The sequence below is a fragment of the Schistocerca gregaria genome, chromosome 4 (assembly GCF_023897955.1).
Source record: "Schistocerca gregaria isolate iqSchGreg1 chromosome 4, iqSchGreg1.2, whole genome shotgun sequence".
Classification (NCBI taxonomy): domain Eukaryota; kingdom Metazoa; phylum Arthropoda; class Insecta; order Orthoptera; family Acrididae; genus Schistocerca; species Schistocerca gregaria.
In genome coordinates this window covers 398,027,262-398,041,635 of record NC_064923.1, presented here as the reverse complement: position 1 = coordinate 398,041,635, position 14,374 = coordinate 398,027,262, and the positions used below count along the sequence as shown (strand labels likewise).

Sequence of the window (14,374 nt, the reverse complement as noted above, 5' to 3'; positions counted from 1 at the left end):
AATTTTCCAGAGTGATTAAGGAAATTAAGGGCAAATACATGAGCACTGGTGAAACAGAAAGAAGCAGTGGGCCATACAGCAAGAATGCCATGACAAGGTTGGTCAGAGGGTGATGCTATTGACTTCATATATGCCGAATGGAAAGACAAAGAAGCTTTTTGCAAAGTTTCAGGGGGTCATGCCAAGTATGAGAGACTACACCACCAGTAAATGTTGAGATTCAATTGCCAACAAGACTGACAATTCTGCTTGTAGGGTGATTGAAACCTTTTCAAGGGAATCCAAAAGTTATTTTAGCTATAGGGAATGGGGATCAGAAAGGGAGGTAAAGGAGAAAGGTATCGGAAGATAAATGAGAGGTCGTGAATGAAACAATAATGAGCAATCTGCATGGATAAAGGCCTGGGAAATATGTCATTTAATATTAACCTTAGATTAGGTATAAATTTTGTGTAATTAGTGTAAGCAGCTGTGGAATAGCAGTAAATTTAAGGGGGAGGAAAGTAATAGGCATTCCTGTTCATAGGTGAGGGGCAGAGAAGGTGAGATGATGAAGTTCGTAGCAGGACTACTGATCTTTGTCAGGGTGGAAACATTACAGAACCAGTACCTGGAAAGAGGGAGTGCTGTTCACCAAGCAGGAAGACATAGTGATCATCCCTCATCACTGAGTGATACGGGTGGTATTAAGTGCATGAGAGATGCATAACAGGGTGAGAAAGATTGGAAGAAGCATTCAACAAATTCCTTCATGGAATAGAAAGGCATGGGATACTCAAAGGAAGTGTGGGGCTATGTGAGAGAGCACATGAGAAATTAAGGAGTGAGATGGCTTATGAAAACAATATTTGACATTGCTGATGAGGAAGACATCTGAAGGGTGAGGGACACTGTATAAGAGATTAAGCAGTGGGCAAAAGAGCACAAAGCAGTGAGTGATTTGCACACTACACAGATTGCAAATTTAGGGAAGGATGCATGGAATAACACACAACTACTAAAACAGTTGACTGGGGAGATCATGTATGCTAGAGGTGCAGACGGGGTAGTTAATCAGAATATAATGAAACTACAAACTGAAGTAAAAGTCTTAGCTAAGGAAGTAGTAATGACAAAATGATTGCAGTCCATAGAAGATAGTGTTTGGGAAGCATAAGGGAAAGTAACAGAACTACAGAAAGCACTGCAGCAGGCCGTAAGAGGTCAGCTTGGGATAAACTTGTTACCAGAGCAGTATTTAGAGGGTCTGAGGAAAGAACAGAAGGAACTATTTCTGGAGTTAGGGTTAATGTTAGGAATTTACCTTTTTATTTCAGGGTGAGAACTGATGGAGTGAAAGTTTACATTTGTTTCTATACCATTAGCAAGTAAACAAGCACACTGTAAGTACTACGTAGTTCATACATATCCTGTCAAGTGGAGGATACTGAATAAATCTGTAAGAATAAAAATGCAGTCACAATTATTAGTTGCAAAAGATGAGGGAAGATATGAAGAAATGGAGGAAGCACAGTTACAAGAATGCCACCAAGGGAAAATCACAATCTGTCTGAATATAACAATAAGAGAGGGGCAGGATCCCTGTTCAGTGAAATTGATAATGGGGCAAAAGGAGATAAGAGAATGTAATAAAGAAGTAATCAAGATGGAATTGTATTGTCATCAGGTTGAGGTGCAATTGTTGTACTCTGCCTTTGACAAGATGGTACTAGGGGCTGGTTGTTTCGAGCAGGAGAAGCTTGCATCAGCAAGGAGGCTAGAATTAAGCAGAAGTGGTTTGTTATTAAATGCAACAACTTGTGAGGTAATGGGGCCTACTTTCCATCTGAACCTCCACAATTGTAGGTGTAACTCACCTGAATATTTGGCAACCTTGTTTGTAGTGGCCAGAGGAGCCCATGGAAATGCTACCTGCCACAAATCTAACCAGCTTAAATCAAACTCTACGGCTGGAATTAATGCAGTCTAAAAACACACCTCTGAATCAGCAGGAGGGATGAGTCTCCCTGGAGATCTTATTGCAGATGATAAATTTCTATCAGAAAAATCAGTACTGGAAAGAGACGACATTGACTATTGTCACACCAACCACAGCAGCAACTTTTGTTCTGCTGAATTTAGTCCCTGTTTTGGTACATAGAAGACAAAGCACAAGACTGAGTTCAGACCAAACCATTGTTCAAAGTCCAGTGGATTGGATACACCAGGCACAAAACAGCAGAAGAAGGATGAATGCACAAGGGTAGTATTAAGGATAATTGATTTATTTTAGCTTGTAACTTTGGAATAGAGAGTTAGAAGTTATCATGCAGGAAGCCTAGTAATGAAATAAGTTGCCTGGTATCTGAGTTAAGGAGCAGTGTAAGAGACCCTGTAGAAATGTGTAAGATGAAGTGAAAAGGAGGGCAATGTAGCATATCGACCATATTTGGTCAGAAAGTATGCCAGAACGGAAGTGAGTTGCAACAGAGCCAGTTGCAGGCAGGCAAGAGTGTTACACATTGCAAAGAAAAACATGGCTGACAAGCATTGCGAAGCAGAGCCAGCTGGGTGCGGTATAGCAATATCCAACATTGCAATACGCTAGTGGAAGGACCAAAGTTTTCTTCACATGCCACCATGGAAATGTTTAAAGTATGTGCCTTAAGCTCTAGACAAACATAGTCTGGAGCATATAAGTACTCAGCCAGTCATGTGCTAAAATAGTCTCATCTCAGTATGACAGCCTGCACCATGAGCCTGTGACACCCAGGGCAACACCTTGGAGTACAGTGTGGACCCCGCTGTTCACTGATGGGATGGGGCAGCCTGCCCTGAGTTGCAAGAGAGCCGCTGCCAGAGCAGCGAGCCTCCTGCTGGCTAGAGAGGGGGCCACAGCCATTGTCAGCTGCACCTCAGTACTCTCATCACAGTTGGAGCTGGAGACATCACTGACACATTCAAGTGATGCCTAGGCATTTATTGTTGCTGTTGTGAGGCAACTGGACATCTCCACCAAGCTGTTCCTGATGTTGTACAGGCGAGAGTTGGAATAAGAAAGTTAACTGAACAAATCCACCGTCGCCCTGACGTCTCGTTTTACTCTCCCATGCGTGACAATCAAAGACCCAACTGTACATGGATAACATGTACCAGAAATTGGCTGATGTAATCAAAGTAGCACAGCTGTTATGGTGTTACCTTTTGTGACTTCTGACAAGTAGCATATGACAGTGTTTTGTAGTCTGTAATTAAAGTTAAGTGCTGCCCTTTGAGCTCATGGTGAAACTTTTTTGTGGTAGCATATGTCAACTAGCCTTATTGTGTTGATGAAAACTTTTGGCTGAAAAACACATAAAGTTGCCAACACTATTTGTTGCTGTAGTATGGTTCTTGTCACTGCTGCTGATGTGTTTACCATCAAACTGAGGTTGGGCTGAGTGACCAAGTGCACTAACATCATGTCTTCAGTGATGTCAGTTCTCACTTCTGTAAAAGCTGCTTCAGTCTCGATGGTGCACAAGAATTCATCATTCAGTTTTAGAGCACCACTCATCAAGTCATTTAATCGAGCTGTTACCATGGATGGTTATTTACAAAAAGACAGTAGAAATTTATAACACTAAGAAATCATTGCAATTCCTAGACTGTAACCAACTCTGGGTATTTGAGGATGGCTTTCACTATATGAGAATGCAGGCTTTCTCAGCGAATCTTGATGATAAATTCTTCTCGGGTTGACAGCCGAATCAATGCGTTGTTCTCCAGCAACGTTTCAGCAAGTTTCTTACTTGTCATCTTCAGGTGAAGTGTCAGGTTCACGTCTCGTCTGGGTCTTTATAGCCGCTGGACCATGGGCATCTCTGCATCCTTGGCGCGGGTCAGGCAAATCAGGCGCGAGCGGAATCGTCATGGGGCGCGTGGTGGGGGGGAGCCGCGGTTGCCGGGTCCTGGAGTCTCAACTCGGTGCGGCCTGTTTATTCCATACGCCGCCACTGACCTACCTCCATCACAGTGCTCTCGTCTCATTCTTGATAATGTTGTATTCCATGTGCTGCTGAGTTGGAAGCCACTGTCCCGATTGACCAGGTTGTCACTAACCCATATCTCCAGTGCCTCTTTAATAATTGAGTCCCAGAAACCTTTTGCTCTACACAGTCTCTTGGTTTCTTCAAACTGAAACGTGTGTTCTTCACTGAGGCTGTGCTCCGCTACCGCGGATTTTTCCTTTTGTCCGAGGCGGACGCTTCTCACATGTTCAGAGATGCGTTGCGTTATGCAACACTGCGTCTGCCCAATATATTGTTTCCCACATTCACAGGAAATACTGTAGACACCCAGAGTTCTTAGACCCAAGTTGTCCTTCATTGAGCCCAGCAAATTTCTGATTTTGTTGGAGGATGGAAGATGGTTTTTATCTTGTTCTTCTCCAGTATCCTGGCAATCTTGGCCGTGGGTGCTCCTGTGTACGGGAAGAACGCCAGACCTTTGTTGTTCTCATCTTCCTGAAGGTTCTTCTCCTTATTCTTCTTGCTCATATGGAGAGCGCATCTAATCTGCATTTCGGAGTATCCATTCATCTGGAAGGTTTTCTTCAGGTGCTGAATCTCAGCAGATAAACTGTCCTTGTCGCATATGTCATGAGCTCTGCGGACCAGGGTAGTGAGTATGGATTTCCATTGTGCTGGGTGATGGCAGCTGTTGGCGTTGAGGTACAGGTCTGTGTGCGTTTTCTTTCGGTAGACCGAGTGTCCCAGTGTGCCATCCGTTTTCTTCTTTATAAGGATATCAAGGAAGGGTAGGCACCCATTTTCTTCCATTTCCATTGTGAACTTGATGTTCTCATGTATGCTGTTCAGATGGTTCAGAAATTCCGTTAGAGTGTCTTTGCCATGCGGCCAGACCGTGAAAGTATCGTCCACGTACCGATAAAAGACCTTGGGTTTAAGGCGTGCTGTTTCCAAAGCGATATCCTCAAAGTATTCCATGTACAGATTAGCGATACATGGTGCCAGTGGGGATCCCATATCGACTCCATCCACCTGTTGGTAAAACCTGCCGCCACACTGGAAATATGTGGTCGTGAGTGCATGGCGGAATAATTGCACTGTGTCTTCGTTGAAATGATTTTCCAGTAGTTTCAGGGAGTCCTCTAATGGTACCCTTGTGAAAAGGGATATAGCATCAAAGCTGACCATAATATCATTTTTGTCAAGACGCCACCCTTGAGTGTCTTAACAAACTCTGTAGAATTCTTGATGTGGTGGGGATATTTACCCACGAGAGGCTTAAGTAGTAGCGCCAGGTGTTTGGCTATACCATAGGTGGGAGAGTTGATCGTGTCTACTATCGGTCGTAATGGTACCTCCCTCTTGTGTATCTTGGGGAGGCCGTATAACCGTGGTGGGACCGGAGCTGTGGGGTAAAGCCTTTTTATCAGGTTCTGGTCCAGACCTGAGTTGTTGAGAAGACCGATGATCTTTCCAGTTACAGCTTTTGTAGGGTCCTTGTCCACTTCTTTGTAGGCCTGGTCCTGCAGCAGCGAATTAATCTTGTCCCAGTAGTCAGCCGCTCTTAGCAGCACTGTCGCATTGCCTTTGTCTGCTGGTAGGATGACAGTATCCTCATCTTCTCTGAGGCTGCGTATCGCCCTGCGTTCCGCCGCCAAGATGTTGTTTTTTGGCATTCTCGCTTTGTCCAGGATTCTGCAGGTCTCCCTTCTCACCTCTTCAGCGGCTTCAGACAGCAGCCCACATATGGCCTGTTTGACGCTGCTGATGATCTCTAGTTTTGGTAATGTGCTCAGAACCGGTGCAAAGTTCAATCCTTTGGATAGCACGGAAATTGTCGCCTCATCCAGTTCCTTGCTGGCCAAGTTGACAATGGTCCTTGAATCCTCGGTGTCAGCCTCCTGCCTTTGTGCACCTGGAAGTCGCTGGAACTTGTTTTGTTGTTTCGTGGTGGCCTTCCACTTGCACATTTCACTGGAGGCAAAGGTATTGCCATCCACCCACTCCCATGTGAAAGGTGACAGTGTCGAAGCCAGTTTCAGATGACACGCGAGTAATGCACGACCAATTTTGTCGAGTTCTTTCACTTTCTCTTGTGACAGCCTGATTCCTTTGTCTGCAATGGTGTATCTGAGAAATTGCACTTCTGTTGGTCCAGATAAACACTTTAAAGGGTTAATAATCAGTCCCAGTGAAAAAAGGCAGTTGAAGATTTGTTGCTAATGTTCCACATCCTCTGATTCTGACAAAGACGTCAGCAGAATATCATTAATGTACACATAACAGAAATCAGGGCCACACCTTATTCTCTCCATGAAACATTACAATGCTTGTGTGGCATTGCATAATCTGAATGGCAGTCTCATAAACTCAAAGACATGTAAAACGGAGTAGTAACAGTAGTTTTTTCTATATCTTCAAGTGCGATGGGTATCTGATGATACACATGCACTAAATCAGTGGTAGAAAAGATACATTTGCAGTGTATACTGTGTACAAAGTCCTCAATGTGTGGCACCAAATACATTTCTGGGATTGTCCTCATGTCACGTTATCACACAGGTGCCAGCCATTGGTCTTCTTTAGTACAACATATAATGGCATGGGCCAGCTACAGCTTCATGGTTGCTAAATTCTTTGTGCCAACATGAATGAAAACTCTTGCTTCACTACCCTTAACTTCGTAGGTGTTATCAATGAGGTTTTGCATGGCTCAGAGGTGCTGGAGCAATGAGTATATAGTGCAACATGATATGCTGTACAGGCATTAGGATGGGTATATGTCAGTAAGTTCTGGGTACTGCTTGAGAAGATCTACATGTGACAATTCGCCCTTGGTACTACGTACAGTAGTACCACTGATACAGCATGATGTTCCATGGTTGGTTGAACAGGTAATAATGTCGAGGGGATTGTGATGCCTGAGGCCAGGTAAAAGACTTACAAAACAACATTGTAGACCTAGTCTGGAAACAACATCACCAAACTGCACATTTGAATAGAAGATCCATTGGCAGTGAAAAGACAGTGCCTTCATGGCTGTGGCATGGCAGGAAAGTAGCATCTGGTGACATGTCTACGAAAATTGTTGCTTCATGTGTCACTCTATGACAAAGAAGTGATAACTGCCATTGGAAGATCCAGTTGCCATCGTCATTGACTCCCTATGGCATTTCCCACTTCTCATATTGGTAGGGGGAGGAGGGGTTGCTTTTTCATGCTCAAAATCAAACTCCTTATGGTACCATCAGATTTTTGCTGCAGATTGTGATTGACTCCATCTCCTCACTGAGCAGTGGCACTATGTGTGTTAACAAGGATGTGACATTTGCAAAATGATGACTTATGCAGTACATTCATCAGTTTGTGCTTGTGTAGATGTGAGGGCTGCTACAGGGGAACTGTCCATCTGTGGGCCCCCTGCTGTGATGCTTCTGGTAGGATAGATCTCTGAAATGTGGTCCACAGTCTGTGTGAGTGCATCTAAAACTCGAAAACACCTGTTAAAATTTTCTATGCACCAAGTTGTAGATGCGACAGCCAGGTGTTCTGTAGAATATCATTATTGGTGACATTTCTTATCAGCATCCGCAAATGATGAAGCAATTGTGATGGCATGTGATTTTACAATGCAAAAATTTCCCAATTCACCTCAGATTGCAACAGGCAGTGATTGGAGCATTCTTCATTGTTACATAAAGATTATTCAGCATGCAACCAGAATGTCTTGCTCTTCCATAGCCATGTCCTCATTCAGTCTTGCAACAGATGGTAGATGTGACAGCCCGATGTTCCATGGTATATCATCTTTGAAGCCATTGCTCGCAAGCATCTGCAAGTGATGAAACAACTGCGAGGCCATGTGATCTTCTGACTCCTGTGTATGCAACAATTTCTCAAGCTATTTATCCTCAGATTGTGACTGGCAGGTGATTAAAGAATTCTTGATCATCACATACTGATCAGCTCTCGGCAGTCCAGCTAGAATGTCTTGCTCCTCTGTAGCCATGTCTTCATTCAGTCTTGTGACAACATAAGTATACTTACATTCATCTGCCATCACCTGCATGAACAGAAAACTTTCTAACTGTGTGAACCATAAATAGGGCTTTGCTGCCATAATGATAGGGGCTTAATCAAGCCTCTGCTGATAATTGTGCAAATAGGCAGCTCGACTGTTGGTGTGTGTCTGTCATGGCAATATGGCAATGGGGCCTGTAAGAGATGTGCTGCATGTTGCTGCTGGTGCAGTTGTTTCATGTACATCAGGCAGTTGAAACAGAGTGTCATGGTTTCTTCTGATCATCTCAGGGTCTCAAATAATTTTCATATTTACACTATCGTAAGACAGCCTTACTGATAATGCAACAGTAGTATTAAATAGCATACAACATTTATAATTTAACACTAAGGAATAAATGACTACTAAAAACCATAAGAATAAGAAATACCACTGAGCTTGAACACTGTGTGCTGTTACTACCATCATTACTGCAACACTTGATCAGTACAGGCTTTTCAACATAAATATTTACTTTTAATATCTGATGAAGATGATCTGATATGCCCAGATTTTGAATATGAATATAGCATTTCCAGAGGTTTTTCAGACAAACCTTCTGAGCATTTTGATATAAGGGACCCACACTCTCCAGTGGCTCATTATAGAGTAATAATGTAAGTATGATTTATTTGGTTTATTACTGTAATCATACTTGTTTTTAAAAATACCTTTACAACAGTGAAGATGCCTATAACATGCAATAAACATAATGTACACCACCCAACACATAGTAACATAGCAACCCTCAGATGAAACACTATACTGTGATTTTGTTGTTGTCACCGTGGGGACAACTCTGCATAGTGTCATTGTGCCACTCTTCCATTGGATTCAGTGATCTCATATATAAGGTGCATACTGACCAACTCTTCATCAGTAAACCTACCCATACATTGTGTATCACCGTTAACATACAACTAAAACTGCTAAAAAAACAAATCCAAGACAGACTCGAGCTATACTGAAAACAAGTTTGAAGGCAAAGTGTAGAGTGGATACTAATGTTGGCAACAGCAGGTACTGAATGCAAGAGACACAGTGCTATCAACATTTGGACTGCCGTCTACTATTTTATCTGCAATCCAGATACAAAGAAAATACGGTAGTGGCAAGAAACCAAATGAAGTGCGATAACTCTAATGGTGCATCAGTAATTGTAAATCCCTTATACCAAAATACTCAGACTGTATCCCTGAACCACCTCTGAATTTTTTTAAAGGATACCATATTTGCCATTGACTGCAGAAATTATTTATTTATACTATCAAAGAGATAGCGGGGCTGGCCAGTACTTACCTCAGCTCAGTACAGCCGATAGATACACAAAAAGGCAACCGAAAATTTACGTTCCTAGCTTTCGGAATAAATGTTCCTTCATCAGGGAGGAGAGAGGGGAAGGAAAGGGAAAGTGGATTTAGCTTCCCTCTGACAACCATGCCTCCATCCTTGCTACCCTCCCTGTTTTCCTTTCCCTGTTGCTTCATAACCTGGGTTGTGAGTAACTAAATCCACTTTCCCTTCTTCCCTTTCTTTCCCCTCTCTCCTCCCTGATGAAGGAACATTTATTCCGAAAGCTAGGAACGTAAATTTTCGGTTGCTTTTTTGTGTATCTATCGGCTGTACTGAGCTGAGGTAAGTACTGGCCAGCCCCACTATCTCTTTGTTAGTATTTGTTTCACATCTTTATATGAGATTTTCGATTAAATATTTTGAAATTATTTATTTCACAATTACAATTTTGGCCTTTGGCCATTTTCAAGTGATGCTGCAGAAAATTTTGCTTCAGCACATGCCAGACATTAAAATCTTCCAAAATGTATATATGTCCCCATAAATAAATAAACAAATAAATAAATGAAGATACAAATAAGGTTCTACATGACTGTGTACTCTGACCATGAGAAGTTATTCTGAATGTCTGTTGGTGGACTTCTGATTCACCCTGTATATTAAAAACAGAACTGGACCCAATACACTACTTTCAACAACATCTATTTTATATGTTTCTTGTCCAACAATTGTTTTACTAAAAATTTGTCAGCAGATGTGCGAACTAACTCTATCTTTTGCGCCCTGTTTTTTGCAGGTAAGACTGGAACCACTTGTTTGTTATTCATTTTACACCTAGTGCTTGTAGTTTGTTTAGTATTTTTTTATGCTGAACAGTGTCAAAAGACTTGGACAAGAGTAAGAATATGCCTGTAACGCAGTCATCCATGTCAAGAGCTTCAAGTACCAATTTTGCAAACTTTGTAATGGTTGATATTTTACTTCTTCCACTTTGGATTCCAATCTGTACTTCTTTTAAAAGATGTATTTGTTCATGTAACTCGCAAGTCTGCCATGCATGATTGATTCAGTTATTTTTAGAATGCTGTCATTAAAGAAACTGGCATGTATTTTCTATCCTCCCTGCATTGCCTTTCTTTAATAAGGGGACAACCTGTACACGCATTAGGTACCCTGTAAAAGTATCAAAGTAAATGACTCATTTCTTATGTCTGTTAATGAGGCTTGCATGATGTCAGTGCTTGGTTTCATAACAAAGACTGGATGTTTGGCTGCTGATTTCGTATTTTTTAATTTTTGTATTGTTTTTCTGACTGCAAGGCCTGTTGTGGGGAGCAACTTCATTGTGCCAGCTGTGTAATTCTTTTTGGGTGCTATGTGTGTCATAGGAAGGTTTAGTTGCAACTTCTCACAATACCATAGAAATAGTCATTTACAAATTCCAGAGGATGTTACATTACTCTATCGCCAGCTTTTATTTGTATGGTATTATACTTGTGTCTGCCATTTCCAGGTTCATCTTTTAATGTCACCTCAAAAATTAATTTAAACAATGTGCAGAATTTAGAGAACTTAGCTTCCACATTGTTTTCTGTGTACACTCCTCCAAAGTTTGATTTGCCAGTGCTAAAGAAAAAGGTTGTATTTTACATTCCGAAAAGCTACTTCCATGGGCCTACAGTTTTGTGGGGTTTACTAGGTCTGTTGTTAGTTTTATTGTTTTGACAGTAGTGATCAGAGGGGCCAAGACCTTTTGCAAATTTGCTTTACAATTTCCTCTGTTGATATCTGTATCTGTAAATACATGGTCTGAAGCTGAACTTTTTGATACCCTAGTAGCAGTGTTTACCATATGTGTCATGCCAAAAGTGTTCATAGTGTTTATAAAGTAATTGCTAATTCTGCCCTCAAATCCTGTGTTAATATGTGTGTCTCCATATAGTATTGTCTTAGTTATAAATGCTGAGACTCTTTCCAGGACCTCAGTTAGTTTGTTAAAGAAAGTCTCTATATTACTACTAGGTGAGTGGTGGTGTATGGGCAGAGTGTTCTTATAGATGTGTTACATTATTCTAAATAGATCATATTTCAATGTGTTTTGTGTAAGGGCATAGTGTAGTGTGTGGTGTTGCATGCGTTTATTTCCTTCTATGGTATGTGAAATTCTGAACTGATTATAATTTTATTTCTGTCTAATAATAATACAGGCTCTAAATACTTCTTTGTCAATCCACAGAACTTAACTACTGTGTGACCTCTTACTATTTGCCACTTAAGTCAGTATCCATGACAGTTAGAACTGAGTTACAGGCTGATTTTACTTATTCCATATCATCTAGCAATGCCAAAATGCTTGGTTGTCACATTACATAAAGCACTATCTTACAGGGAAGATTGCATGAATATAAAGAAACTGCTTGAAACAAAATCATAAGCAAACTAGCAGGCACTACTTGGGGTGCACAGCCCAAGACAGGAAGGACTACAGTTTTTGCCTTGTACTGCTCAGTTGTGGAGTGTGTACATCCTGTGTACTATAACTCCAGCTGTGCCAAATAAGGGGACATACCACTCAATGGATTATGCCACATTATCACAGGCTGTTTGAGACCACAGTTCATCGATGAGCCATTGTGCCTAGCCAGTATCACATTCCTTAGCTTAAGGTGTGAAGTGGCAGTTATGAAGAAACAAACTATGTCCTTTACATCTATGGTCCACGCTCTTTTTAGATATCAAGCAGCCCATCATCAATTTAAATCAAGGAGAAATTTCCTGGATGTGATAGAAAATCTCACTAACATGCTGTAACAAACTTGAGTAGAAATGTGATTAGGAGAAGTTACCCATCTCTGAGATTACAATATACCAAGGGAAGAACTTCCACCAGGACACACACAGTGGAGTGGAACATATGGAGATCTTTGAACAGACTATATTCTGCTGTTGCAATAATCAAAAACAACATGAACATAAAGGGATTATCATACGAAGTGCCGCTGTGTGATTGCGGATAAGGGCAGGCTATTGCCCACCTTATACAGTGAGGAATACCCAAGCACCTGAAAAGTTTAGGAGTTCATGAAGGTTACCCCAAGTGCATTAGACATGCCTTGCTTTAGGTTCAAAATCCTTTAGTGCTATTATATTATGTGTATGTTTACACACAGTTATTAGTTTTAATTTTTTTTTATCTTTACAGTTTTCAGTCATTACTTGTTGTTAAGTGCAGTGTTTGATGCTTCTGACATAATAAAATAAATAAGTGTAGAGTTGTGCTTTCTATTCCTGAGCATATTCATTAATTTTGAATAAAATGCAATAATTATTACATTTCAAAGATGTAGCATTATGTCAAGTTCTTTTTTATTTCTAGTCAACTGGGTGCTAAGAATGAATTACTGTCACTGTCAATGCTGAAGAAAAAATTTCCTTGGTTGGATACAACTGGAATTGTGCTGGGTTGCCATGGTCTTGAAAATGAAGGATGGTAAGCTACTTCAATTGCTGAAATGACTAAAGTGCTTTGTAGACTGCAGTGGAGTGCCATTATCTGATAAATGATTTACATTTTTAGTTACACTGTTTCTAACAGCATGCAGTTGTGAGCAGGACCTAAGCAGTAATTGTTATATTAAAAACAAAGATTCCAAGACTTACCAAGTGGGAAAGCGCCGGCAGACAGGCACAATGAACAAAACACACAAACACACACACACAATTACTAGCTTTCACAACCGATGGTTGCTTCTTCAGGAAGGAGGGGGAAGACGAAAGGATGTGGATTTTACAATGTTACACTGTCATTTATATTCCTAGTTATGTATTCAAGATATCTTTATAGTTCTTCAAGAAAAGTTCAGGCAGTTTTCTTTCCTTTTCTGTCAAGTGTGTGATATTGTGTCCTCCCACCCCTCTTCCTCTGAAAACTTGGTTGTGGTGACAGGCTAGTCAGAAGTTGATGATTTATAATTTGGTTGTGGGTTGGTGAAGCTGACAAATATGAATGCAGAATATATGTTGTGTTAACAGAATGACCGACAGCATAGCCAAATTTGTGTTGTTTTTACGCATTTTTCCTTATAAAAACGAAAACTGCAAGGTAAATTCAAAAGCTCTAAATCAGGGAATGGCAAGTCTCCAACAAATATTTTGATGCATTCTGTGAACATTTATTGCTCATAAACTACAAAAAATGCAAAGACTGGGAGGGACAGTCCACTACATAACATTTACCTTTCTTCCCAGCAGAGAATTGACTGACTTACCATTTTTCACTTCTCTTACAATTTAGGCTTATTGAAACAATATTGGCACTTTATGTCTGTATGACACTTGTAGTGCTGAGAGTGGAGGTGAGTTTAGTAAACTTGAGGAAATATTGTGCACCTGGTTGGAATTGGGTTTGTTTGATTATATACTATACACTGTTCATTCAGTAGACCCGTAATGAGAAAATACCTGGGATGTGAATGGGCCAGAAAAAAAAAGTAATAAATATTTACAAAAGATTTGATGTGCTAATGTTCCCTCTCACTCATTCTGAATGATATGAAATTATGTTCAAATTTTAAACATATTTTCATTATATGTTAATACAATATTTATAGTATTGTATTGTATTGTATTTTTATTGATCCAGGCAATCATAGTATTGTACAGCTGTATATATGATATTGGACAGGTCAAGAGAGCTATTTACAAGTAATTTTTACAAATTGATTTTTACGTTATTTTGTAGCAAGGAAAATATCTATCTTAAACTAAACAGTTAATACAAATCATAGAATTGTAAGGTTGTACATACAATATTGGACAGGTCAAGAGAACATATTTGCAAGTAATTTTTAATAAATTGATTTTACATTATTTTGCAATGAGGAAGTTAGCTATCTTTAACAAAACAGTAAATACAAATGTTGTATGGTAAAATATAAACAGCCAATACAAATTTAATAGTAAAGTAGTCCAGTGTATTTCATAGACATGCACTGTATATTATAATACAGTATATGTCATAGACATGCACAGT

The 14,374-nt window shown here is 40.4% G+C and overlaps 1 protein-coding gene across 1 annotated transcript in view; it reads left to right on the top strand.

The window, feature by feature from the left end:
- Positions 1-14,374, top strand: part of LOC126266841 (FAD-dependent oxidoreductase domain-containing protein 1-like) — a 176,409-nt gene that overhangs the window by 14,347 nt on the left and 147,688 nt on the right. The window contains exon 3 of the mRNA XM_049971409.1: positions 12,719-12,832. Coding sequence (XP_049827366.1) covers positions 12,719-12,832 — 114 coding nt within the window. The remainder of the gene's footprint in view (positions 1-12,718; positions 12,833-14,374) is intronic.